This window comes from Leptodactylus fuscus, chromosome 5 (genome assembly GCF_031893055.1).
Source record: "Leptodactylus fuscus isolate aLepFus1 chromosome 5, aLepFus1.hap2, whole genome shotgun sequence".
Taxonomy (NCBI): Eukaryota; Metazoa; Chordata; class Amphibia; order Anura; family Leptodactylidae; genus Leptodactylus; species Leptodactylus fuscus.
This window is the reverse complement of record NC_134269.1, coordinates 215,653,220-215,674,836: the sequence shown is the minus strand read 5'-3', so window position 1 is coordinate 215,674,836 and position 21,617 is coordinate 215,653,220. Positions and strand designations below refer to the sequence as shown.

The window sequence follows — 21,617 nt, the reverse complement described above, 5'->3', positions numbered from 1 at the left end:
CTGCAATATACCAGCCTGGGATTGTTTAACTTCTTACTATGTCTGTGTCATAGATTTCTGCCATGGACGATTGTTTTAGATTATCTGTACTGCATTTTAACTAACTAAAATATCTGCCATCATGTACAAAGTAAAGTATCAGAGAATTGTAAAAAAAAATTTGGTTTGAAAGAATCCATTGACTCTTACAATGCTATTTTTAGTAACTTTTCACATAATAAACCATGATTTATGACATGTCAATCATTTATGACTGAGGAGTCAGATTACAGGAAGTTCACAAGGCATAATCCTCACTGATCCTGAAAAAGCAAACACAATGGAATTACTTTGTGATATAATATAGCAAAACAATAGTGTCTTGAAAACCTAGTTATCCCCGCATGAGCAGCCAAGAGAAAAGGTAAGGCAGGATGCTCTAGAACCTCTAGAATTGTTTTAAGTCCTGTGCTAATTGTTCCAGTATGTACAGATGTAACCAAGTTTAACATGACTTTCCGTTCATTAAATAAACATTTTTTAATCACTTTAACTCAACATTTTTACAAAACTTTTGTTATGGGTTGTTGAAATGCAATGAGTTATCAGATTCACGATAAAGATGACCATATCTGTACATAATTTATCTGGTGCCAAAGGTATCAAAAACAGTCACATATACATAATCAAGTACTGGAGTACATTTTTTATTTTTGGTGGTGGTCCCACTTGTCAATGGTGTCCATGAAACTGCAGAGGTGGGACATAGGGTAAGTCCCATACTGGATCAAGGCTTTGCTTTCGGAAATATATTCCCCGAAGTGAACTGAAGTCTAAAACTTCACATAAAGTCTACATTGTGCTATCTGAATGTAAAACACTAGGACATTTTACATTATCTTACGCTGTAAGTAGTCTGTATTAAAAATTGCCATGCTACCTACAGAAACAGAGATTAAATTACAGGAAAGTGAAGGATTCTTTTGCCCTATCAACAAAAAAATCCAGTCTATCCAGTTCCGAGTACAATAACTAAATTCTGAGGTACTAACTAGAGTAACAAAAAAGGCTCCCACTGTCCTAACAAGTTCCAAGTATGGGGTCTCCCTGCCCAACTCTCACATTTACCTCCCATCTCCTGATCCACAAAATTATAACATTGCAGCTGAACACACTAAAGTGGGTGTTTGTTCATTACAACCAGAATGGACACATGTGTAAGGGTATATTCACCAAAAAGACTGGGCAGAGTGAGGGGCATCCAAGGACTCTACAAAGCAGGCTTACTGCAGACCACTCTGACCTTGGGGTTCAGGCAGAAGTTGCGTCCACCAGAGACAGATCAACTTTGCAAAAAAACAAAGCTTGCATTCTTCCAAAGCTTTTTGGATAAACATTTGTGAATACATGAAAACTTATGATTGTATAGTTAAGGTTAGTTCTGTCATTTACCGGGTGCTTTAAGCTTCAGAAGATTTTTTGGTTACCATTCCTACTATTGCCTATATAGATCCTTTAAAAAATAAAAAATATTTTGCGCCCTTTAATTGCCGTTGTACCTAAAAACAATACATAAGAGCATGCCATAAGATACATGAAGCAAATAACATAAGTGCACACAGTGTGTAGACGTATATAGAGGAAATTCTAGATAGCACCAAATACTTTACAAAAAAAATTTAAGATTGCAATTCTGTATTTCCACCTCTGAGCGCCACTGTTTAACCAGTAAGAAGATAAATGCAGAACTGAAAAAATTCACTGATGTTTTCTGTAGTCACTTACATAGCAGATCTGCAGAGAGAGAGACAAAGACATTTTCTGACATCTTCTGGATTGAGAATCAAGGATACCAGGACTATTTTACTTCTTGATAATGCATTGGATGACAGCATCTTTCTAGATATTTCATTGAAAATATTCACAGAAATGGATAAAATGGAATCTCCTGTACATGGATATACAAGACTCAGATGGCAAGTAACAATCTCTCTCTTATTTTCTTGGCTGTGTCATTCAGTCTCTGGGCAGATTCATTATTCTATTGTAGAAGAAATGAGGAAAGACTCTGTTATAGCAAATATTGCAGATGACCTTGGATTAGATATTAAGCAGCTCTCATCTAGAAAACTGAGGATTGTATCCAGAGCTTCAGAGAGATATTTCTATGTAAATCTGGATAATGGGAATCTGTATATTAAGGACAGGATAGACAGAGAGACATTGTGTGGGGAAGAAGCTTCTTGTTTCCTAACATTTGATGCTGTGGTGGAAAATCCATTCAATAATTTTAAAATCAAAGTTGAGATTCAGGATATAAATGATAATTCTCCGCAGTTCTATCATCATCAAAGTGATTTACAAATAATTGAATTTACAGCAATTGGAACAAAATTTTCTTTGAGAAGTGCAGAAGATCCAGATCTTGGTAGTAATTCAGTGCAGACATACAAGCTCAGTGATAACCAGTATTTTACACTCACTGAGAATATCAGGACAGATGGGAGTAAATTTCCAGAGCTTGTTCTAGAGAAACCATTAGATCGAGAGACACAAGACACTCATGAATTAACACTAACAGCATTAGATGGAGGAAATCCTATCAAGTCTGGTACAACATTACTAAAGATAATTGTTATAGATGCCAATGACAATGCCCCTATATTTACCCAAGATATGTATAAGGTGTCCTTAAAGGAAAATGTCCCAATAAATTCTACAGTGATCACATTAAATGCAACTGACAGTGATGAAGGAGTTAATGCTGAGATCACCTATGCTTTAAGTAAAACGTCTGGAAAAGTCCATCACACAGGAATATTTAATATTAACCCAAATACTGGAGAGATCAAGATCAATGGAATATTGGATTTTGAAGTAACAAAAAATTATGAATTGTCTGTAGAAGCAAAAGATGGAGGAGGCCTTGTAGCCCATTGTAAGGTGGTGGTAGAGGTGCTAGATGTGAATGACAATGCTCCTGAGATATCCCTCACCTCATTGTCTTCTCCTATTCCCGAGGACTCCAAACCTGGGACAATGATAGCTCTGATTGAGGTTCATGATCAAGATTCTGGAGATAATGCAGATGTTGACTGTCAGATTCTTGAAGATGTTCCCTTTGATTTATTATCCTCAGACACTTACTATAGACTTGTGTTAAAAACTACTTTAGACAGAGAGAAAACATCTTCTTATAATATCACCATTATCGCTACAGATAGAGGATTTCCATCTCTTTCCAGTAGACGCAGTCTTAGACTGGAGATATCAGATGTCAATGATAATCCACCAATATTTGCCAAATCTGCTTTTGTGGCTTATGTGCCAGAGAACAATTTACCAGGAGCCTCAATATTCAGTATACAAGCCTCAGATCCTGATACTGGAGACAATGCTAAAATCATTTACACAATTTCCAGCCCCATTACAGAACCTCTATCAATGTCATCTTATCTCTCCATCAATATAGAGACCGGGGTTCTCTATGCTCAAAGATCATTTGACTATGAGCAGAACAAGGAGTTTATAATAGAAGTCACAGCCTCAGACAATGGATCCCCCTCTCTGAGCAGCAATGCGACATTACTTATCCATGTAGTAGACCAGAATGATAATTCACCAAAGATCTTGTACCCATCAGCAGATATTGGTGGGTCGGCTGTGTTTGAGATGGTGCCTTTTGCCTCTGAGCCGGGTTCTTTAATAACTAAGGTGGTGGCAGTGGATGCAGACTCTGGACATAATGCTTGGCTCTCTTACCACTTTCTACAAGTGTCAGACACAGCCCATTTTGTGATAAGTGAGCACACAGGTGAGATCAGAACATCTCGTAGCTTTCAGGAAAAGGACGTGTTGAATTACAAGGTTGTGGTGATGGTGAAGGACAATGGAGATCCCACTCTCTCTGCTACAACCACCTTAAGTCTTATTATTGCCGATGACTTTCAACAGGTTGTTCCTAAACTCAACAATCAAGTGAAAGACGAAGAAACTCAGAACAACTTACAGTTATACTTACTGGTTGCACTTGCTCTTATTTCCTTACTTTTTATATTAACTGTCATGGTGGTCATAATATCAAAATGTAAGCAGCCCAAACCTTCACCTGCCTTCTCTTCTCTCACTACGAATCTGTATCCTCCAATTGACCCCAGGACATTCTCCATGTACAGTGATGGGACATTACCATTACCGTACTCCTATAATGTCTGTGTGGCATTGGATTCTTCTGAGGGCGACTTTACTTACATGAATCCAAATGGAAATGTTCCTGTGGAAAACCTGATCGATGCCGATAATGTGGAACAAGGAACTGAAAATTTTAAAGAAGGTTCTTCAAGCACCAACCAGGTAAGATGAACCTCTTTACCTACTACATCAGTTATTCCAAACTATATATAGTACATTGTATATTCATATCAGTGGTTTGAAACAACTCTGGAGCTGACTTTAGGGTCAATTATTTTCTGCTATTTGTGTCATAGATATTCATTTTCATTAATATTATATCCAGAGTGTACAATTATAACAGGAGGTTCTTACTATACAAATAAACATGTGCATGGATCCCTGCTCAAGAGCTGCCACATATTCTGATGTTTCTTCCCACTAACACAACTACTTGGTTTTCTCTTAATGAAGAATAAGAAAAAAAATAACTGAAGAGATTTTGGGACTTTGGTATTGGTGACCTGTTCTTACGATAGACCATCAATATCAGATAAGTGAAAGTCCAACCCCCAGCACCTCCACCAGTCAGCTGATTGAAAAGGCCACTCTTTGTATACCAGACACACCTTTATATATTTCATTGTGGCTCTGTTATTGAAACTCAATCACATCACTTATTTGCTGCAGAAATAGGCACAGCCTATAGACGTAGAAGTTGCCAAATGTTTGTTTAATGAACAATTGTTTCACAATGTCCATCTTACTCACTTGGTATAGGATGGCTGGTTTCCATGCAACGTTAATGTTGGCCGCAGTGCTCAAATAACCATCTGCAAGCAAACTTATTTATAGCTTAGTGGTCAATGATTCAGAGCATTAGGCCTTCGCTTCTTAGTGAACTTTAGACCATAAAGTAATGATTTTATACATCATATAAATATACATACAAAAATAGAGTAACTCCTCCACTGTGGATATACTTCTTCAGGTTGTCCAACATATAGTAAAGATGTGCAGGGATCTTGTAGGGCTAAAAGTAGAAGTATGTTGATTATACAGCCCATCTGTGGTTGGAGGACATGAGGAGGGGTGTAGAGCATGTAGATAATACAGGCAGAAATAGCTTTTGCAGAGGTGTGGACATATGTAGCTATCACAATAGCATATGATAATTCCTTTGGTAGGTAATAAGATCTCATGCTCACATCTGATAGTTCAATATCCTTGCATCACTATTGTTCCTTAATCACAATATGCACCATCTTTCATCGCAAGCCCTCCTCCTTTCTTCTTACCGCTGTCCTATGTTCTAGCCACCCAAGAAGCCTGGAGCCATCCTGGGAGACAAGGGTGCTGATTATTCCTCCATACTTTGTCTGCCTCTCTTGTCCATGCTTCACTTAACTTGTGAGGGATGGTTGGTTCCTAGCATGTAACAAAACCTTTCACGTGTACACGGCAAATTCCAGTCTGCCGGCTGTAAGCATCTTCCAAGCATAAACAATACACAGAAAGGATATCTTTGAAAAAGAGTCTGCATGTTTTTCTCCAGTCCACATAATTAGCTATTCATGGTGCAATAATACTTGAGTAGAGGATTTTTGTACATATAGGCAAAAAGAGTGGAGAAGAAAAGATAGAAGTCACTTAAGTGTCACCATCTTGGAAAAAAAAAAGATAAATAAATATAAAATAAATATAAATCAGCTGATGTATGTGACGCGGTCCTGCCACCTTTGACTCAGTATGTGCTGTTGTGATATATAAATAGACGATCTGACTATTTTGTTATCCTAAGATAACCTCAATAACAGACATCATGTGTACAGTATATAGATCCTGCCTTCCAATCACTATATATAGGATTCATTATACAATTTTGCTGCTATTCCTAAAAAAAAAGGGGGAAAAAGGGCTAGAATAAATATCATGGTTTAGATTCTTCCACCGGTGTTGGAACTATTTATACCACTCATTGGCCATTGCAACACAATCAGAGCAGGGTGATCATCACATACATGTACCTCTTTTTTCCACTCTCATGACCCCTCTTGTTTTTGGATTTTTTTGTTATCATGAAAAGGGGCATAATGAACTGTCTAACCGTACAGAGTCTACTATACAGGATGACCAGACTGTGATATTATAGGGTATTCTCCTAATAGAATACTGCAAGGGAAACCATCATATATATTTCTATCTCTACAACTTCTAGGAAAATTGCAATAAGCCTGGCTGCAAAAAATGGATGAAATTTATCACAATAACAAAAAAGTAATATGTTGTAGAATATTGGGATATTATTTATTTGGCATAACAATTTACCACTACTAAAAACTGGGCATAAATGGAACTAAATATGACAACCTATAAAATCCGAACCCATGAGCTTATGGACTCGCCGGAGTTGGAAAAAGTACAAGCGCACTAAACCGATAAGGGGCAGAAAAACCAAAACTATGGGTAAATATGAAAGCAAGTGCATTTATTTAGTCTTAAGCAAAGGGTAAGAACATATGAGATCTGGATAATAAATATGGTGACAGTTACGGAAATGTTTTGATGCAATCATTGCTCTACAAAGGCGTCGCACCAGATACTGAAAGCAAAGGTTCACTTACTTTTTTCTACTCACAAATATGAGATATCAGATTTTTTTTTCTATATTTAAATGACCCAGCTTAATATTTTTGACACATTTACTTGATTTTGTTCCCCGTATCCATTTTTAGGACTGTGAAAGTCTGATGTAGTTTTAAGTAAAATTTAGGCAAAAACAGAAAAATTCTAAAGGGCATAAAAAATGTAAAACAGCGCTGTACATGTATTTCAAAATATAAATGGTTATATTAAAAAAGTTCTGAAAATATAAAAAGTATACTTTTTGTAATAATTTAAGCATGTTGCAATTCTGTATTTTCACCTCTGAGCGCCGCTGTTTAACCAGTAAGGATGAGAATGCAGAACTGGAAATCCAGTGGAAATTTTATCTGCCATATCCATTGCTGATCTGCAGAAGGAGAAGGAGCCATTTTCTGAATTTGTCCTGGATACAGAACTAAGGATAACATTGAAGAGGGAGAGTTACAGATATCACAAACCTGTTTCTGTTTAACATTGGATGAAAAGGAAATATTTACTGGAAATAATCACTGAATATGGACAAGATGGAACCTTCCAAACAGAGCAACAAAGGGCTCAGATGGCAAGTAACAATCTCTGTCTTATTTTCTTGGCTGTGTCATTCAGTCTCTGGGCAGATTCATTATTCTATTGTAGAAGAAATGAGGAAAGACTCTGTTATAGCAAATATTGCAGATGACCTTGGATTGGATATTAAGCAGCTCTCATCTAGAAAACTGAGGATTGTATCCAGAGCTTCAGAGAGATATTTGTATGTAAATAAGGATAATGGGAATCTGTATATTAAAGACAGGATAGACAGAGAGACATTGTGTGGGGCAGAAGCTTCTTGTATCTTAACATTTGATGCTGTGGTTGAAAATCCATTCAGTAATTTTAAGATCAAAGTTGAGATTCAGGATATAAATGATAATTCTCCTCAGTTCTATCATGATAAAATCTATTTAGAAATTATTGAATTGACATCACCAGGAGCAAGATTTGCTTTACATAGTGCAGAAGATCCAGATCTTGGTAGTAATTCAGTGCAGACATACAAGCTCAGTGATAACCAGTATTTTACACTCACTGAGAATATCAGGACAGATGGGAGTAAATTTCCAGAGCTTGTTCTAGAGAAACCATTAGATCGAGAGACACAAGACACTCATGAATTAATACTAACAGCATTGGATGGAGGAAATCCTATCAAGTCTGGTACAACATTACTGAAGATAATGGTTATAGATGCCAATGACAACGCCCCTATATTTATTCAAGATCTGTATAAGGTGTCCTTAAAGGAAAATGTACCAGTTAATTCTACAGTGATCATATTAAATGCAACTGACAACGATGAAGGAGTTAATGCAGAGATCACTTATTCTTTTATCAAGACATCTGGAAATGTCCATCACACAGGAATATTTAGTATCAACCCAAATACTGGAGAGATCAAAATCAATGGAAACTTAGACTTTGAAGTAACAAAGAATTATGAATTGTCTGTACAAGCAAAGGATGGAGGAGGCCTTGTAGCCCATTGTAAGGTACTGGTAGAGGTGACTGATGTGAATGACAATGCTCCTGAGATATCCTCCACCTTAGTGTCTACTCCTATTCCTGAGGACTCCAAATCTGGAACAATGATAGCTCTGATTGAGGTTCATGATCAAGATTCTGGAGATAATGCTGATGTTGACTGTCTAATTCTTGAAGATGTTCCCTTTGATTTATTATCTTCAGACACTTACTATAGACTTGTTTTAAAAACTACTTTAGACAGAGAGAAAACATCTTCCTATAATATCACCATTATAGCTACAGATAAAGGATCTCCAGCTCTTTCCAGCAGACGCAGTCTTATATTGGAGATATCAGATGTCAATGATAATCCACCAATATTTTCCAAATCTATTTTTGTGGCTTATGTGCCAGAGAATAATTTACCAGGAGCCTCAATATTCAGTATACAAGCCTCAGATCCTGATACTGGAGACAATGCTAAAATCATTTACACAATTTCCAGCCCCATTACAGAACCTCTATCAATGTCATCTTATCTCTCCATCAATATAGAGACCGGGGTTCTCTACGCTCAAAGATCATTTGACTATGAGCAGAACAAGGAGTTTATAATAGAAGTCACAGCCTCAGACAATGGATCCCCCTCTCTGAGCAGCAATGCTACATTACTTATCCATGTAGTAGACCAGAATGATAATTCACCAAAGATCTTGTACCCATCAGCAGATATTGGTGGGTCGGCTGTGTTTGAGATGGTGCCTTTTGCCTCTGAGCCGGGTTCTTTAATAACTAAGGTGGTGGCAGTGGATGCAGACTCTGGACATAATGCTTGGCTCTCTTACCACTTTCTACAAGTGTCAGACACAGCTCATTTTGTGATAAGTGAGCACACAGGTGAGATCAGAACATCTCGTAGCTTTCAGGAAAAGGACGTGTTGAATTACAAAGTTGTGGTGATGGTGAAGGACAATGGAGATCCCGCTCTCTCTGCTACAACCACCTTAAGTCTTATTATTGCCGATGACTTTCAACAGGTTGTTCCTAAACTCAACAATCAAGTGAAAGATGAAGAAACTCAGAACAACTTACAGTTATACTTACTGGTTGCACTTGCTCTTATTTCCTTACTTTTTATATTAACTGTCATGGTGGTCATTATATCAAAATGTAAGCAGCCCAAACCTTCAGCTGTCTTCTCTTCTCTCACTACAAATCTGTATCCTCCAATTGACCCCAGGACATTCTCCATGTACAGTGATGGGACATTACCATTACCGTACTCCTATAACGTCTGTGTGGCATTAGATTCTGCTGAGGGCGACTTTACTTACATGAATCCAAATGGAAATGTTCCCGTGGAGAACCTGATCGATGCCGATAATGAGGAACAAATAAATCAAAGTTTCAAAGAATCTTCTCCAAGTAATGACCAGGTAAGACTTTGAACTTTTCTACCTACTACATGAACTTCTATAAAATACATACATGATAATGTTTAGAATTACATAGAGTTGTTGTTTTATGGGATTGTACCAATATCTTCATAGAGTCTCTGTTCTATTATCCATTCAATGATATTTGGTAAGGTTATTTATACAGCTTGTCCGGGTCAGACATGACCAAAAACAAAGCAGAGGATCCCCTGGTGGACTCAGGACACAAAACTGTAATGGATCTCAAACTTTATTTGGTGCTGACCATGAATTCAATCACTTAAAAAAAAAAAAGGCTACATCAGTATTTGAGGATTTGTTACTATCTGTAAAATGTTTTGCCTATTTATTAGAAAATGTGAAGGTATGCAAAAGAAAAATATATGAGGGTATATACTTCTCTGTGTCCAGAATTCGTTGCATTGGGATGATTTTTGATAAATAGTTTAAGTACTACAAATATACGTGTTCTGTGGATTTGATGGAATATTCACATTCACCAATACCTGGACCTTGGCTGGATCAACTTATTGGTTTTTTATACATTTCTTGCCACTTACAACTGCCCACAGTTTTGTGCATTAAGGGTTCCGGTTCTACATTTTAATGTAATTTTATTCGTTCTTAAAAAATAAAGTTATATCAGAGAACAGATTAATAATATCATGAATATCGTTAATTTATATTTTGTTCCAAAATCAGGTCTAGTTTAAGATCAGTCACAACTAAGTAGAGAAATGTGTAAATGACTAATGGTTCCTTAAAGCTAAAAATTAGATTCTTAACTTAAAGGGGTTTGCCGATCAAATTACTGTATCCCCTATTCACATGACGGGACAAGCTGCAGATCAGTGGGGATATCTGAATGGGGCATTGGTTGGACAGAATGCGCCTCCGTTCTATGGATTCTGTACCCATACAGTATGTACAGCACCATAGCTCATGGTTGAGGTATAATTTTAATGTGTCTGTGCTGTAATCCTAAAATTTGCCCACAAATTGCTGTTCACACTTTCACAATTTCTGATTTGCCCCAAATGCTTCAGTGTTGTCTGTTTAGTCTTTAACCGCTTTCCTGCCAGTTACACCAGCCTGGATTTCTCTGATTTATATGTAGAATTTTGTGGTTTGACAATAACCATAATTTATTGAGGCCAAGTTTTCCGTTGTCTACCAGTTTCATATCATGGCTAAGTCCAGTGGATTTTTCGGCAGAACTTCTCTATTCTGTGTTATGCAAATAAATAATCCATCATTTTGCTACAGGTAAATAGAGAGCTTGAACTCTCTCTGGTTGTGATGTTTGTTCTTTTTAGATCAAACAGTACTTACTGTACCGCTATAAAATGGACAAGTTGCCATAGTCTTTCAACCTGGTTTACTTTTTGGAGTTTTCAGAGGTTCCTTGTGGTCTTGCTGGTTCTATGGGATAAACTTTTCTCTATTCCAGCACTGGCATGTCCAAATTCTGTAACTGAACATAACTGTTCTACCACATTGGTCTTCTAATATGTCCTATTATGTCACCCACCATTATACTCGTGAACTTTAATTTAACTTTCTAGAGATTGCTCCTCTCATTTTAACTTGCAATTATGATTTTTCATGTTTTCATATAAGCATTTCGATGGTACACCTGTCTCTTAATACGAATGAGTTACCTTGGATTTCAATTCCAACTTACGCAGTTATATGTTAATTAGGGATAATAAATGTAACATCTAACCATCTTATTAAACTATAGTTTTTTTTCTCTCTGACATGTTTACTAGTGGAAGAAATGTAAATGTCCTTATTTCTTTAATTGTTAGTATCCCATATATTCTATTAGTCTACTATTCTAAACACTCTAGATAAGAATGTGCCATTTTAATTTAAAAAAAAACAACGAAACATTTCCAGCAATTACAATGTATGTATCAAACTTTGTGCTTTACTCTATATAGTGATTACTCTGACTTATACAATATTTATAATTATTCATATAATATACTTCTTCAAAAAATAAAAGAACAAAGTAAAATCTTTTCCTCTGGGTTAAACATCATTCTAAAAATTGGCCATAATAATATAGGCAAAGAGATAAAAGCCAAATCTATTTTAAACTATAAAAGAGACAAATTCTAACAATTCCAAGTTTGTAGCTTCAAAAATAAAATAAAGTCATTGCAATTCTGTATTTTCACCTCTGAGCGCCGCTATTTAACCAGAAAGGAGAAAAATGCAGAACTGGAAATCCACTGGTATATCGTTTCCTCCGACACATCCATTGCTGATCTGCAAAAACAACCACAGCCATCTTCCGGATTCTCCTGGACACAGATATAAGGATACAATTTATTGGAATTACAGATTTCATTAATATTTTGTGCTTGACATTAGCATTGGATGACATTCTGGATATTCTCAAGAAATAATCAATGAAGATGGACAAGAAGAAACCTCCTAAACAAGGCAACAAAGGAATCAGATGGCAAGTAATATCTCTCTTATTGTCTTGGCTGTGTCATTCAGTCTCTGGGCAGATTCATTATTCTATTGTAGAAGAAATGAGGAAAGACTCTGTTATAGCAAATATTGCAGATGACCTTGGATTAGATATTAAGCAGCTCTCATCTAGAAAACTGAGGATTGTATCCAGAGCTTCAGAGAGATATTTCTATGTAAATAAGGATAATGGGAATCTGTATATTAAGGACAGGATAGACAGAGAGACATTGTGTGGGGCAGAAGCTTCTTGTTTCTTAACATTTGATGCTGTGGTAGAAAATCCTTTGAATATTTTTAAAACCAAAATTGAGATTCAGGATATAAATGATAATTCTCCGCAGTTTTTTCCTGATAAAATTAATTTAGAAATAATTGAATTGACATCACCAGGAGCAAGATTTGCTCTAAAAAGTGCAGGAGACCCAGATCTTGGTAGTAATTCAGTGCAGACATACAAGCTCAGTGATAACCAGTATTTTACACTCACTGAGAATGTCAGAACAGATGGGAGTAAATTTCCAGAACTTGTTCTAGAGAAACCATTAGATCGAGAGACACAAGACACTCATGAATTAATACTAACAGCATTGGATGGAGGAAATCCTATCAAGTCTGGTACAACATTACTAAAGATAATGGTTATAGATGCCAATGACAACGCCCCTATATTTACTCAAGATATGTATAAGGTGTCCTTAAAGGAGAATGTTCCAGTTAATTCTACACTGATAATATTAAATGCAACTGACAGTGATGAAGGAGTCAATGCAGAGATCACCTATGCTTTAATTAAAACATTGGAAAACGTTGATCACACAGGAATATTCAGCATCAACCCAAAAACCGGAGAAATTAAAATCAATGGAAGTTTAGATTTTGAAGTAACAAAGAACTTTGAGCTATCTATAGAAGCAAAGGATGGAGGAGGCCTTGTAGCCCATTGTAAGGTACTGGTAGAGGTGACTGATGTGAACGATAATGCTCCTGAGATATCCCTCACCTCATTGTCTACTCCTATTCCTGAGGACTCTAAATCTGGAACAATGATAGCTCTGATTGAAGTCCATGATCAAGATTCTGGAGATAATGCAGATATTGACTGTCAAATTCTGGAGGATGTTCCCTTTGATTTATTGTCATTAGAAAAATACTATAAACTTGTTTTACAAACTACTTTAGACAGAGAGAAAACATCTTCTTATAATATCACCATTATAGCTACAGATAGAGGATTTCCACCTCTTTCCAGTAGACGCAGTCTTAGATTGGAGATATCAGATGTCAATGATAATCCACCAATATTTGCCAAATCTACTTTTGTGGCTTATGTTCCAGAAAACAATTTACCAGGAGCCTCAATATTCAGTATACAAGCCTCAGATCCTGATACGGGAGACAATGCTAAAATCATTTACACAATTTCCAGCCCCATTACAGAACCTCTATCAATGTCATCTTATCTCTCCATCAATATAGAAACCGGGGTTCTCTATGCTCAAAGATCATTTGACTATGAGCAGAACAAGGAGTTTATAATAGAAGTCACAGCCTCAGACAATGGATCCCCCTCTCTGAGCAGCAATGCGACATTACTTATCCATGTAGTAGACCAGAATGATAATTCACCAAAGATCTTGTACCCATCAGCAGATATTGGTGGCTCGGCTGTGTTTGAGATGGTGCCTTTTGCCTCTGAGCCGGGTTCTTTAATAACTAAGGTGGTAGCAGTGGATGCAGACTCTGGACATAATGCTTGGCTCTCTTACCACTTTCTACAAGTGCCAGACACAGCTCATTTTGTGATAAGTGAGCACACAGGTGAGATCAGAACATCTCGTAGCTTTCAGGAAAAGGACGTGTTGAATTGCAAGGTTGTGGTGATGGTGAAGGACAATGGAGATCCCGCTCTCTCTGCTACAACCACCTTAAGTCTTATTATTGCCGATGACTTTCAACAGGTTGTTCCTAAACTCAACAATCAAGTGAAAGATGAAGAAACTCAGAACAACTTACAGTTATACTTACTGGTCGCACTTGCTCTCATTTCCTTACTTTTTATATTGACTGTCATGGTGGTCATTATATCAAAATGTAAGCAGCCCAAACCCTCAGCAGCCTTCTCTTCTCTCACTACGAATCTGTATCCTCCAATTGACCCCAGGACATTCTCCATGTACAGTGATGGGACATTACCATTACCGTACTCCTATAATGTCTGTGTGGCATTAGATTCTGCTGAGGGCGATTTTACTTATATGAATCCAAATGGAAATGTCCCTGTGGAAAACCTGATCGATGCCGATAATGTGGAACAAGGAACTGGAAATTTCAAAAAAGCTTCTCCAAGCACTGACCAGGTTGGTACTCTTTTAGACAATTATACTTTCATTTTACTTTATGGATGTCATTTTATACCTTTATATCTTGTTGTTTTATAATACCATATACTATTTTTTAAATAAATACATTTTAGCATATATAGACTGTCTCAACAAAGTAGGGAAGAATCCCATGGTGGACTGCAACTCTGACATTTTAATGGGTCCTTAATAAACCAAGATCCCAAAAGTCCAACAGAATACAACTTACTTTTGCGTTGACTTTGAAGTTAATATTTGCTACTATATTGTATGGGTCCGTTCATGGATTATCCAACTGAACTTAATGGTTATACATTTTATGTCTACAATGATACCAGGACAGATTTTGATGTCATTTAATAATGGACATGCAAATTATTTACATGTTATCCAAGAATTAATGTAATTCCAACAAACATGAGCAAAGATGGTTTGGTTGATAAAATGTGTTACCATAGTAATGTTAAGTAGATCTCATTGTAGGATTAAAATGAGCAGATAAATTTGCTTTAGTTTTTTTTTTTTTTTCCAATAGAGCAGATTTTATTCATGGATCCAATTCTTTAATTCTATTATTATTATTATTATTATTATTATTATTATTATTATTAACAAAACTATATTTAAATTTGTAGACAACTAAATGTTGAACAATTTTGCAAATTTACATTTTTTAAATTTGCAATTTTAAAGATTTTCTCTAATCAGTTTAGTGGTGACAATCTTTTGTTTCAATAGGCAATGGACACAATCATGAATGTAAGAACTTTCTTTGGTTAGAAATTCAGCCATGATTTTCTTATAGTGGCTTGGTTGGTAGGCTTAGTTCTTTCTACTAACTAATAATCTTTCTTTTACAAATTAGAGTATAACATTTTTTTTGTTTTTTAGTAAAGATAAGGTAAAGAACCTAAGAAAAACAATTTGGGTAAAATACTATCTTTAAAGGGTTATTAAGTTAGCAGAATTTTTAAATGTTTTTAAGTATTATATTTCTATTGACTTGACTTATACAGATCTGTTCCTTAGCCGAAACTTGATTTTCCGATTGTTGGCGCAATGTGTATAGGACACATAGTTTCATGCATTAATTGAAATAGAATTTTATAAAATCTTGAAAGCAACAATTTTGCGTGTTGTTATTTCAGTTTCAAGATGTTTATTCAACATTTTTTCATTGGAAGTTTGGCACATAGTATTTCATCAGCTAGGTGTATACATGGTATGAAAGATGTTTGATTATCATGTAATATTTCCAATACACTATGAAGAGTGTCTGTAATTGGTCTGTTTCAGAACCAGAGCTCGTCATACTGGATACAGGATGGTTTTGTTTCCTAAACAATATGAGAATCATTATTGTATCTCGAGGATTATTGTTACAGTTTAACCATAGCCAAAACCTGGAAAACTTAAAGGCCTATTCTAATCTACCATGTTAGCCATTATGCAAATATCTTCCAAAATGGGTTCTAGTTGTATGATAACGATGTATGTATGATAACAAAAGGCAGGAGCTCAACCATAACATGGAAGAAAATTGGATGAAAGAGATTTTTTTAGACCATTATCTCATATCTGCCGGTTCCATTTACTATTTGCTTAATAATTTCTATATCTATAATATAATGACCATTTTACTATATCTTTCCCTATATCTCTACAGATATCAAAAACTTATATTTGAAGTCACAATAGAGAAAGCTTCTCCGATCAGTACAATAAGATATATATGTATATGAAAAATTCACAAAAATAAGACATTATCATCCATCACTCAGTTTCTGCAGATATGGTTTATTCTATATAATACAGTATTAGCCTTCTAGTTCCTTTATTTCATGGCCCATGTCTTCCATCCTCACCCATTCCCAATATGAAGTGAACTAAGACTTGTGGTGCTTTAGGCCAGACATGGCCTAATTAATGATTTCTTCGCTATAATCCTGAAGTTTTCACTATGTACACTTCCAAAATTGCTCCATAATTTGCCCTGAAGATCACTGCTCTTATATTACTGAAGACCTTTGTAGCTGGTCACCCAGAAAAATTTTAACCAACTGATATTCCAGCTCGCTGTCTTCCTGAAGAGTAGCAAAAGCTTAACCAGTATTTCTCTATTCATGTGTTCATAGTTGTTGTAGTTATTTGACACAAGGATTGTCCATAGATATCTGAAACACCTGCCTGCCATGTTTCATCTTCTTGTCAGAAGTTCCTACAAAAACAGTTTCCTGTTGCTCTTGGGTGTTTTTAGAGTTTCGTGGTCTTCAGCTGTATGGCCATTATTATAGGGTATACCTAACAACTTATCTCCCCATCGCTGTCATGTGTGTGAATAGGCTATAAGGCTACATTTCTTGTACTTATATTGTTTGGGTCCAGTGGCTCTTCAAGTGTTTTCTACAATTTGCGGAATCATCTTAATTTTTAATCCCATTGGTTGGGGTGCTTTATCTTTTTATCTACAATATTATTCTGGGTACATGTACTGTTCTTTTTGATGGCTTACTGAATTTTATTATTTTGCAATATTTAATCAATTATAGAGGAAACCAACAAAATTTTGACAAAATTATTAGTTTACTTTCTTAGATTTATAACAGTTGATTCTTTATTATTTCTCAGAACCAAACTTGTGTAGTAAGTGTCCAAAACTTTAGCATCTTAAACCCATCATTGAATTGTTTTATTCTAGATTTATTTCTCTGTAACATTATCCTAATTTTTCATGCTATGTGTTGGGGAATATTATCAGTTTGCTCCTAGTATTATTTTGGGTACACATACTTTTCCTTTTATACCTGAATGTTTTTTGCTATTTCTCCAAATTGAATATAATAAAAAGAAAACTTTCCAGATATCCACAAATTTATCAGTTTTTTTGCTTAGATTAAATTACATTTTGATTCTTTAATTATATGTTTTATTTTTCTTTATTATTCCTCAAACCCAAATTTATACAGTGGATATCTAAGACTTAGGTATCTTAAAACCATAATCTAACTACCTAATTCTAACTTTCTATCTCTCTGACATGTAATTGTTTTAATTGTTATAATATGAAAAAATAGACAAACTAACAACATAAAATATAAAGAAAATAAAATGTATCAATAAATTAAAAATGTGTCAAAAATTTCAGTAAATATATGAGTCTAATAAATCTGAGTTAATATATCTAAAATACTAATATAAAGACATTGCAATTCTATGTTTTCTCCTCTGAGCGCCGCTGTTTAACCACTAAGGAGAATAAATGCAGAACTGGAAAAGCACTGGTGTTTTGTTCTTCCATAGCCATTGCTGATCTGCAGAATGAAACACAACCATTTTCTGGATTCTCCTGGAAACTGAGCTAAGGATACAACTGAAATAGAGAATTACAGATATTATTAATATTTCTTGATTAAGATTTCCTTTGGATGACAAAGAATTACTGGATATTCAAAGAAAAGAATCACTGAGAATGGATAAGAAGCAACCTCCTATACAGGGCTGCAAAGGAATCAGATGGCAAGTAATCTATGTCTTATTCCATTATCTGTATTATTCAGTCTCTGGGCAGATTCATTATTCTATTGTAGAAGAAATGAGGAAAGACTCTGTTATAGCAAATATTGCAGATGACCTGGGATTAGATATTAAGCAGCTCTCATCTAGAAAACTGAGGATTGTATCCAGAGATTCAGAGAGATATTTCTATGTAAATCTGGATAATGGGAATCTGTATATTAAGGACAGGATAGACAGAGAGACATTGTGTGGGGAAGAAGCTTCTTGTTTCCTAACATTTGATGCTGTGGTGGAAAATCCTTTGAATATTTTTAAAATCAAAATTGAGATTCAAGATATAAATGATAATTCTCCGCAGTTTTTTCCCAATAAAATTAATTTAGAAATAATTGAATTTGCATCACCAGGCTCAAAATTTGCTTTACATAGTGCAGAAGATCCAGATCTTGGTAGTAATTCAGTGCAGACATACAAGCTCAGTGATAACCAGTATTTTACACTCACTGAGAATAGCAGAACAGATGGGAGTAAATTTCTAGAGCTTGTTCTAGAGAAACCATTAGATCGAGAGACACAAGACACTCATGAATTAATACTAACAGCATTGGATGGAGGAAATCCTATCAAGTCTGGTACAACATTACTAAAGATAATTGTTATAGATGCCAATGACAATGCCCCTATATTTACCCAACATATTTATAAGGTCACCTTAAAGGAGAATGTTCCAGTTAATTCAACAGTGATCATATTAAATGCAACTGACAGTGATGAAGGAGTGAATGCACAGATCACATATTCTTTTGTCAAGACATCTGGAAATATCCATCACACAGGAATATTTAGTATCAACCCAAATACTGGAGAGATCAAGATCAATGGAAACTTAGACTTTGAAGTAATAAAGAGTTATGAAATGTCTGTACAGGCAAAGGATGGAGGAGGCCTTGTAGCCCATTGTAAGGTGGTGGTAGAGGTGACTGATGTAAATGACAATGCTCCTGAGATATCCCTCACCTCATTGTCTTCTCCTATTCCTGAGGACTCCAAACCTGGAACAATGATAGCTCTGATTGAGGTTCGTGATAAAGATTCTGGAGAAAATGCAGATGTTGACTGTCAAATACTGGAGGATGTTCCCTTTAACCTATTAATATTAGAAAATTACTATAAACTAGTTTTGCAAACTGCTATAGACAGAGAGAAAATATCTTCTTATAATATCACCATTATTGCTACAGATAGAGGATCTCCATCTCTTTCCAGTAGACACAGTCTTAGATTGGAGATTTTAGATGTCAATGATAATCCACCAATATTTGCCAAATCTACTTTTGTGGCTTATGTGCCAGAGAACAATTTACCAGGAGCCTCAATATTCAGTATACAAGCCTCAGATCCTGATACTGGAGACAATGCTAAAATCATTTACACAATTTCCAGCCCCATTACAGAACCTCTATCAATGTCATCTTATCTCTCCATCAATATAGAGACCGGGGTTCTCTATGCTCAAAGATCATTTGACTATGAGCAGAACAAGGAGTTTATAATAGAAGTCACAGCCTCAGACAATGGATCCCCCTCTCTGAGCAGCAACGCTACATTACTTATCCATGTAGTAGACCAGAATGATAATTCACCAAAGATCTTGTACCCATCAGCAGATATTGGTGGCTCGGCTGTGTTTGAGATGGTGCCTTTTGCCTCTGAGCCGGGTTCTTTAATAACTAAGGTGGTGGCAGTGGATGCAGACTCTGGACATAATGCTTGGCTCTCTTACCACTTTCTACAAGTGTCAGACACAGCCCATTTTGTGATAAGTGAGCACACAGGTGAGATCAGAACATCTCGTAGCTTTCAGGAAAAGGACGTGTTGAATTACAAGGTTGTGGTGATGGTGAAGGACAATGGAGATCCCGCTCTCTCTGCTACAACCACCTTAAGTCTTATTATTGCCGATGACTTTCAACAGGTTGTTCCTAAACTCAACAATCAAGTGAAAGATGAAGAAACTCAGAACAACTTACAGTTATACTTACTGGTCGCACTTGCTCTCATTTCCTTACTTTTTATATTGACTGTCATGGTGGTCATTATATCAAAATGTAAGCAGCCCAAACCCTCAGCTGCCTTCTCTTCTCTCACTACAAATCTGTATCCTCCAATTGACCCCAGGACATTCTCCATGTACAGTGATGGGACATTACCATTACCGTACTCCTATAATGTCTGTGTGGCATTAGATTCTGCTGAGGGCGACTTTACTTACATGAATCCAAATGGAAATGTTCCTGTGGAAAACCTGATTGATGCCGATAATGTGGAACAAGGGGCCAAAGATTCTCTAGGCAATGAACAGGTAAGACATTTTCTTCATGCTACATGAAGTTCTATAAAATCTATACATGGTAATGTTTAGAATTACTTTCAGTAGTTGTGTTTTCATGGAATTTTACTAATGACTTTATACAGTATCTATTATCTGCAAATCATAGATTGATATCTAGTAAGGTTTATCATATAGCTTTTTAGGGTAAGAAATGAGCAAAAGCCCTTAAAGAGCTATGCACCAACAAAACCCAAAATGGTTTCAATCAAATCAAATCTCCATTTGTTTCTGATTTTGGACTCTGACGTCTTTTACAAAGTCTACAGTACAAGTTAAAAATAAAGTATTTCTTGACTTTTCAGTAGAAAACATACAGGTATCTAAAGGAAAACAGTAGAAATATTACCCACAATTGTCACAGTTAAAGTTCTGCAGAATGTTGTCAGATTTAAATTGAAAATGGCTCCTGTATATTGGACGGACTGTGTGGTTTTCCCAAAAAAGATAAGGACGTTTATAACAAGGATCAATGTTACAGTTTGTTTAACCATACCCAGAAAACTAAGAACAGATCAATCGTATTATTAATGTTGTTGATTGTTAATTATCTTCCAACATGAGTTCTATAAGTTCTAGTCCAAGCTCAACTATCAATAGGTACAGACATGTGTAAGTGACTAATGGTTGTGTAAAGGTAATTTCTGAGTCTACCTAATGTTGACAGTTCCATCTTTCAATTAAAATGCTATGCACGTAAAATTAATCTATCCTTTTTACAAAATAGGTAATAAAATGCAGATCAGTGGGGGCACCTAAATAAAGTTGTGGTTTTACACCGCCATTCTATTTATTTTGATGACCATCAAAGATTCTATTAAAATGAATGGAGCAAAGAACCACCTTCTGCATGACCACTGTTCCTTATAGGCTAGGATGTAAAGCAGCCTCATTCTCTGGATTGCTTGGGGGGCTAGTGGTTTGACCCCTACCAATCTATAACTCATCCTTAATCCTATGGAGAGGGATTGGTTGATTTTGTGAGTAACATTCTTTAATTCGTCATTTTCGACATATGATGTTCCGACATTGCTGTGCATTACCCAAGGGTCCTGTTATTTTAGAATTTTCTACAGAATATTCAGAGGAAAGTCATCATATCTTTTGTATATCTATAGATGAAGCAAC

At 35.8% G+C, this 21,617-nt stretch overlaps 2 protein-coding genes across 3 annotated transcripts in view; both read left to right on the top strand.

The window, feature by feature from the left end:
* Window positions 1–1,719: 1,719 nt before the first annotated feature.
* The window catches only part of LOC142204076 (protocadherin gamma-B1-like), a 225,754-nt gene continuing 205,856 nt past the window's right edge, over window positions 1,720–21,617 (top strand). Inside the window, exon 1 of one of the 2 annotated variants that reach the window (XM_075275286.1) lies at window positions 1,720–4,332. In XM_075275286.1, the coding sequence (XP_075131387.1) occupies window positions 1,744–4,332 (2,589 nt within the window). In that variant the 5' untranslated portion in view covers window positions 1,720–1,743. Of the gene's footprint in view, window positions 4,333–11,875; window positions 14,582–21,617 lie in introns of those variants that run through there. The other variant, XM_075275291.1, reaches the window with a different exon arrangement.
* On the top strand, window positions 7,311–9,746 carry LOC142204190 (protocadherin gamma-B1-like). Its single transcript, XM_075275499.1, has one exon. The coding sequence runs from the start codon at window positions 7,311–7,313 to the stop codon at window positions 9,744–9,746; it is 2,436 nt and encodes an 811-aa protein (XP_075131600.1).

Coding starts and splice junctions, on each gene's coding strand:
- LOC142204190 (XM_075275499.1), top strand. CDS start 7,311: ATGGACAAGATGGAACCTTCCAAACAGAGCAACAAAGGGCTCAGATGG.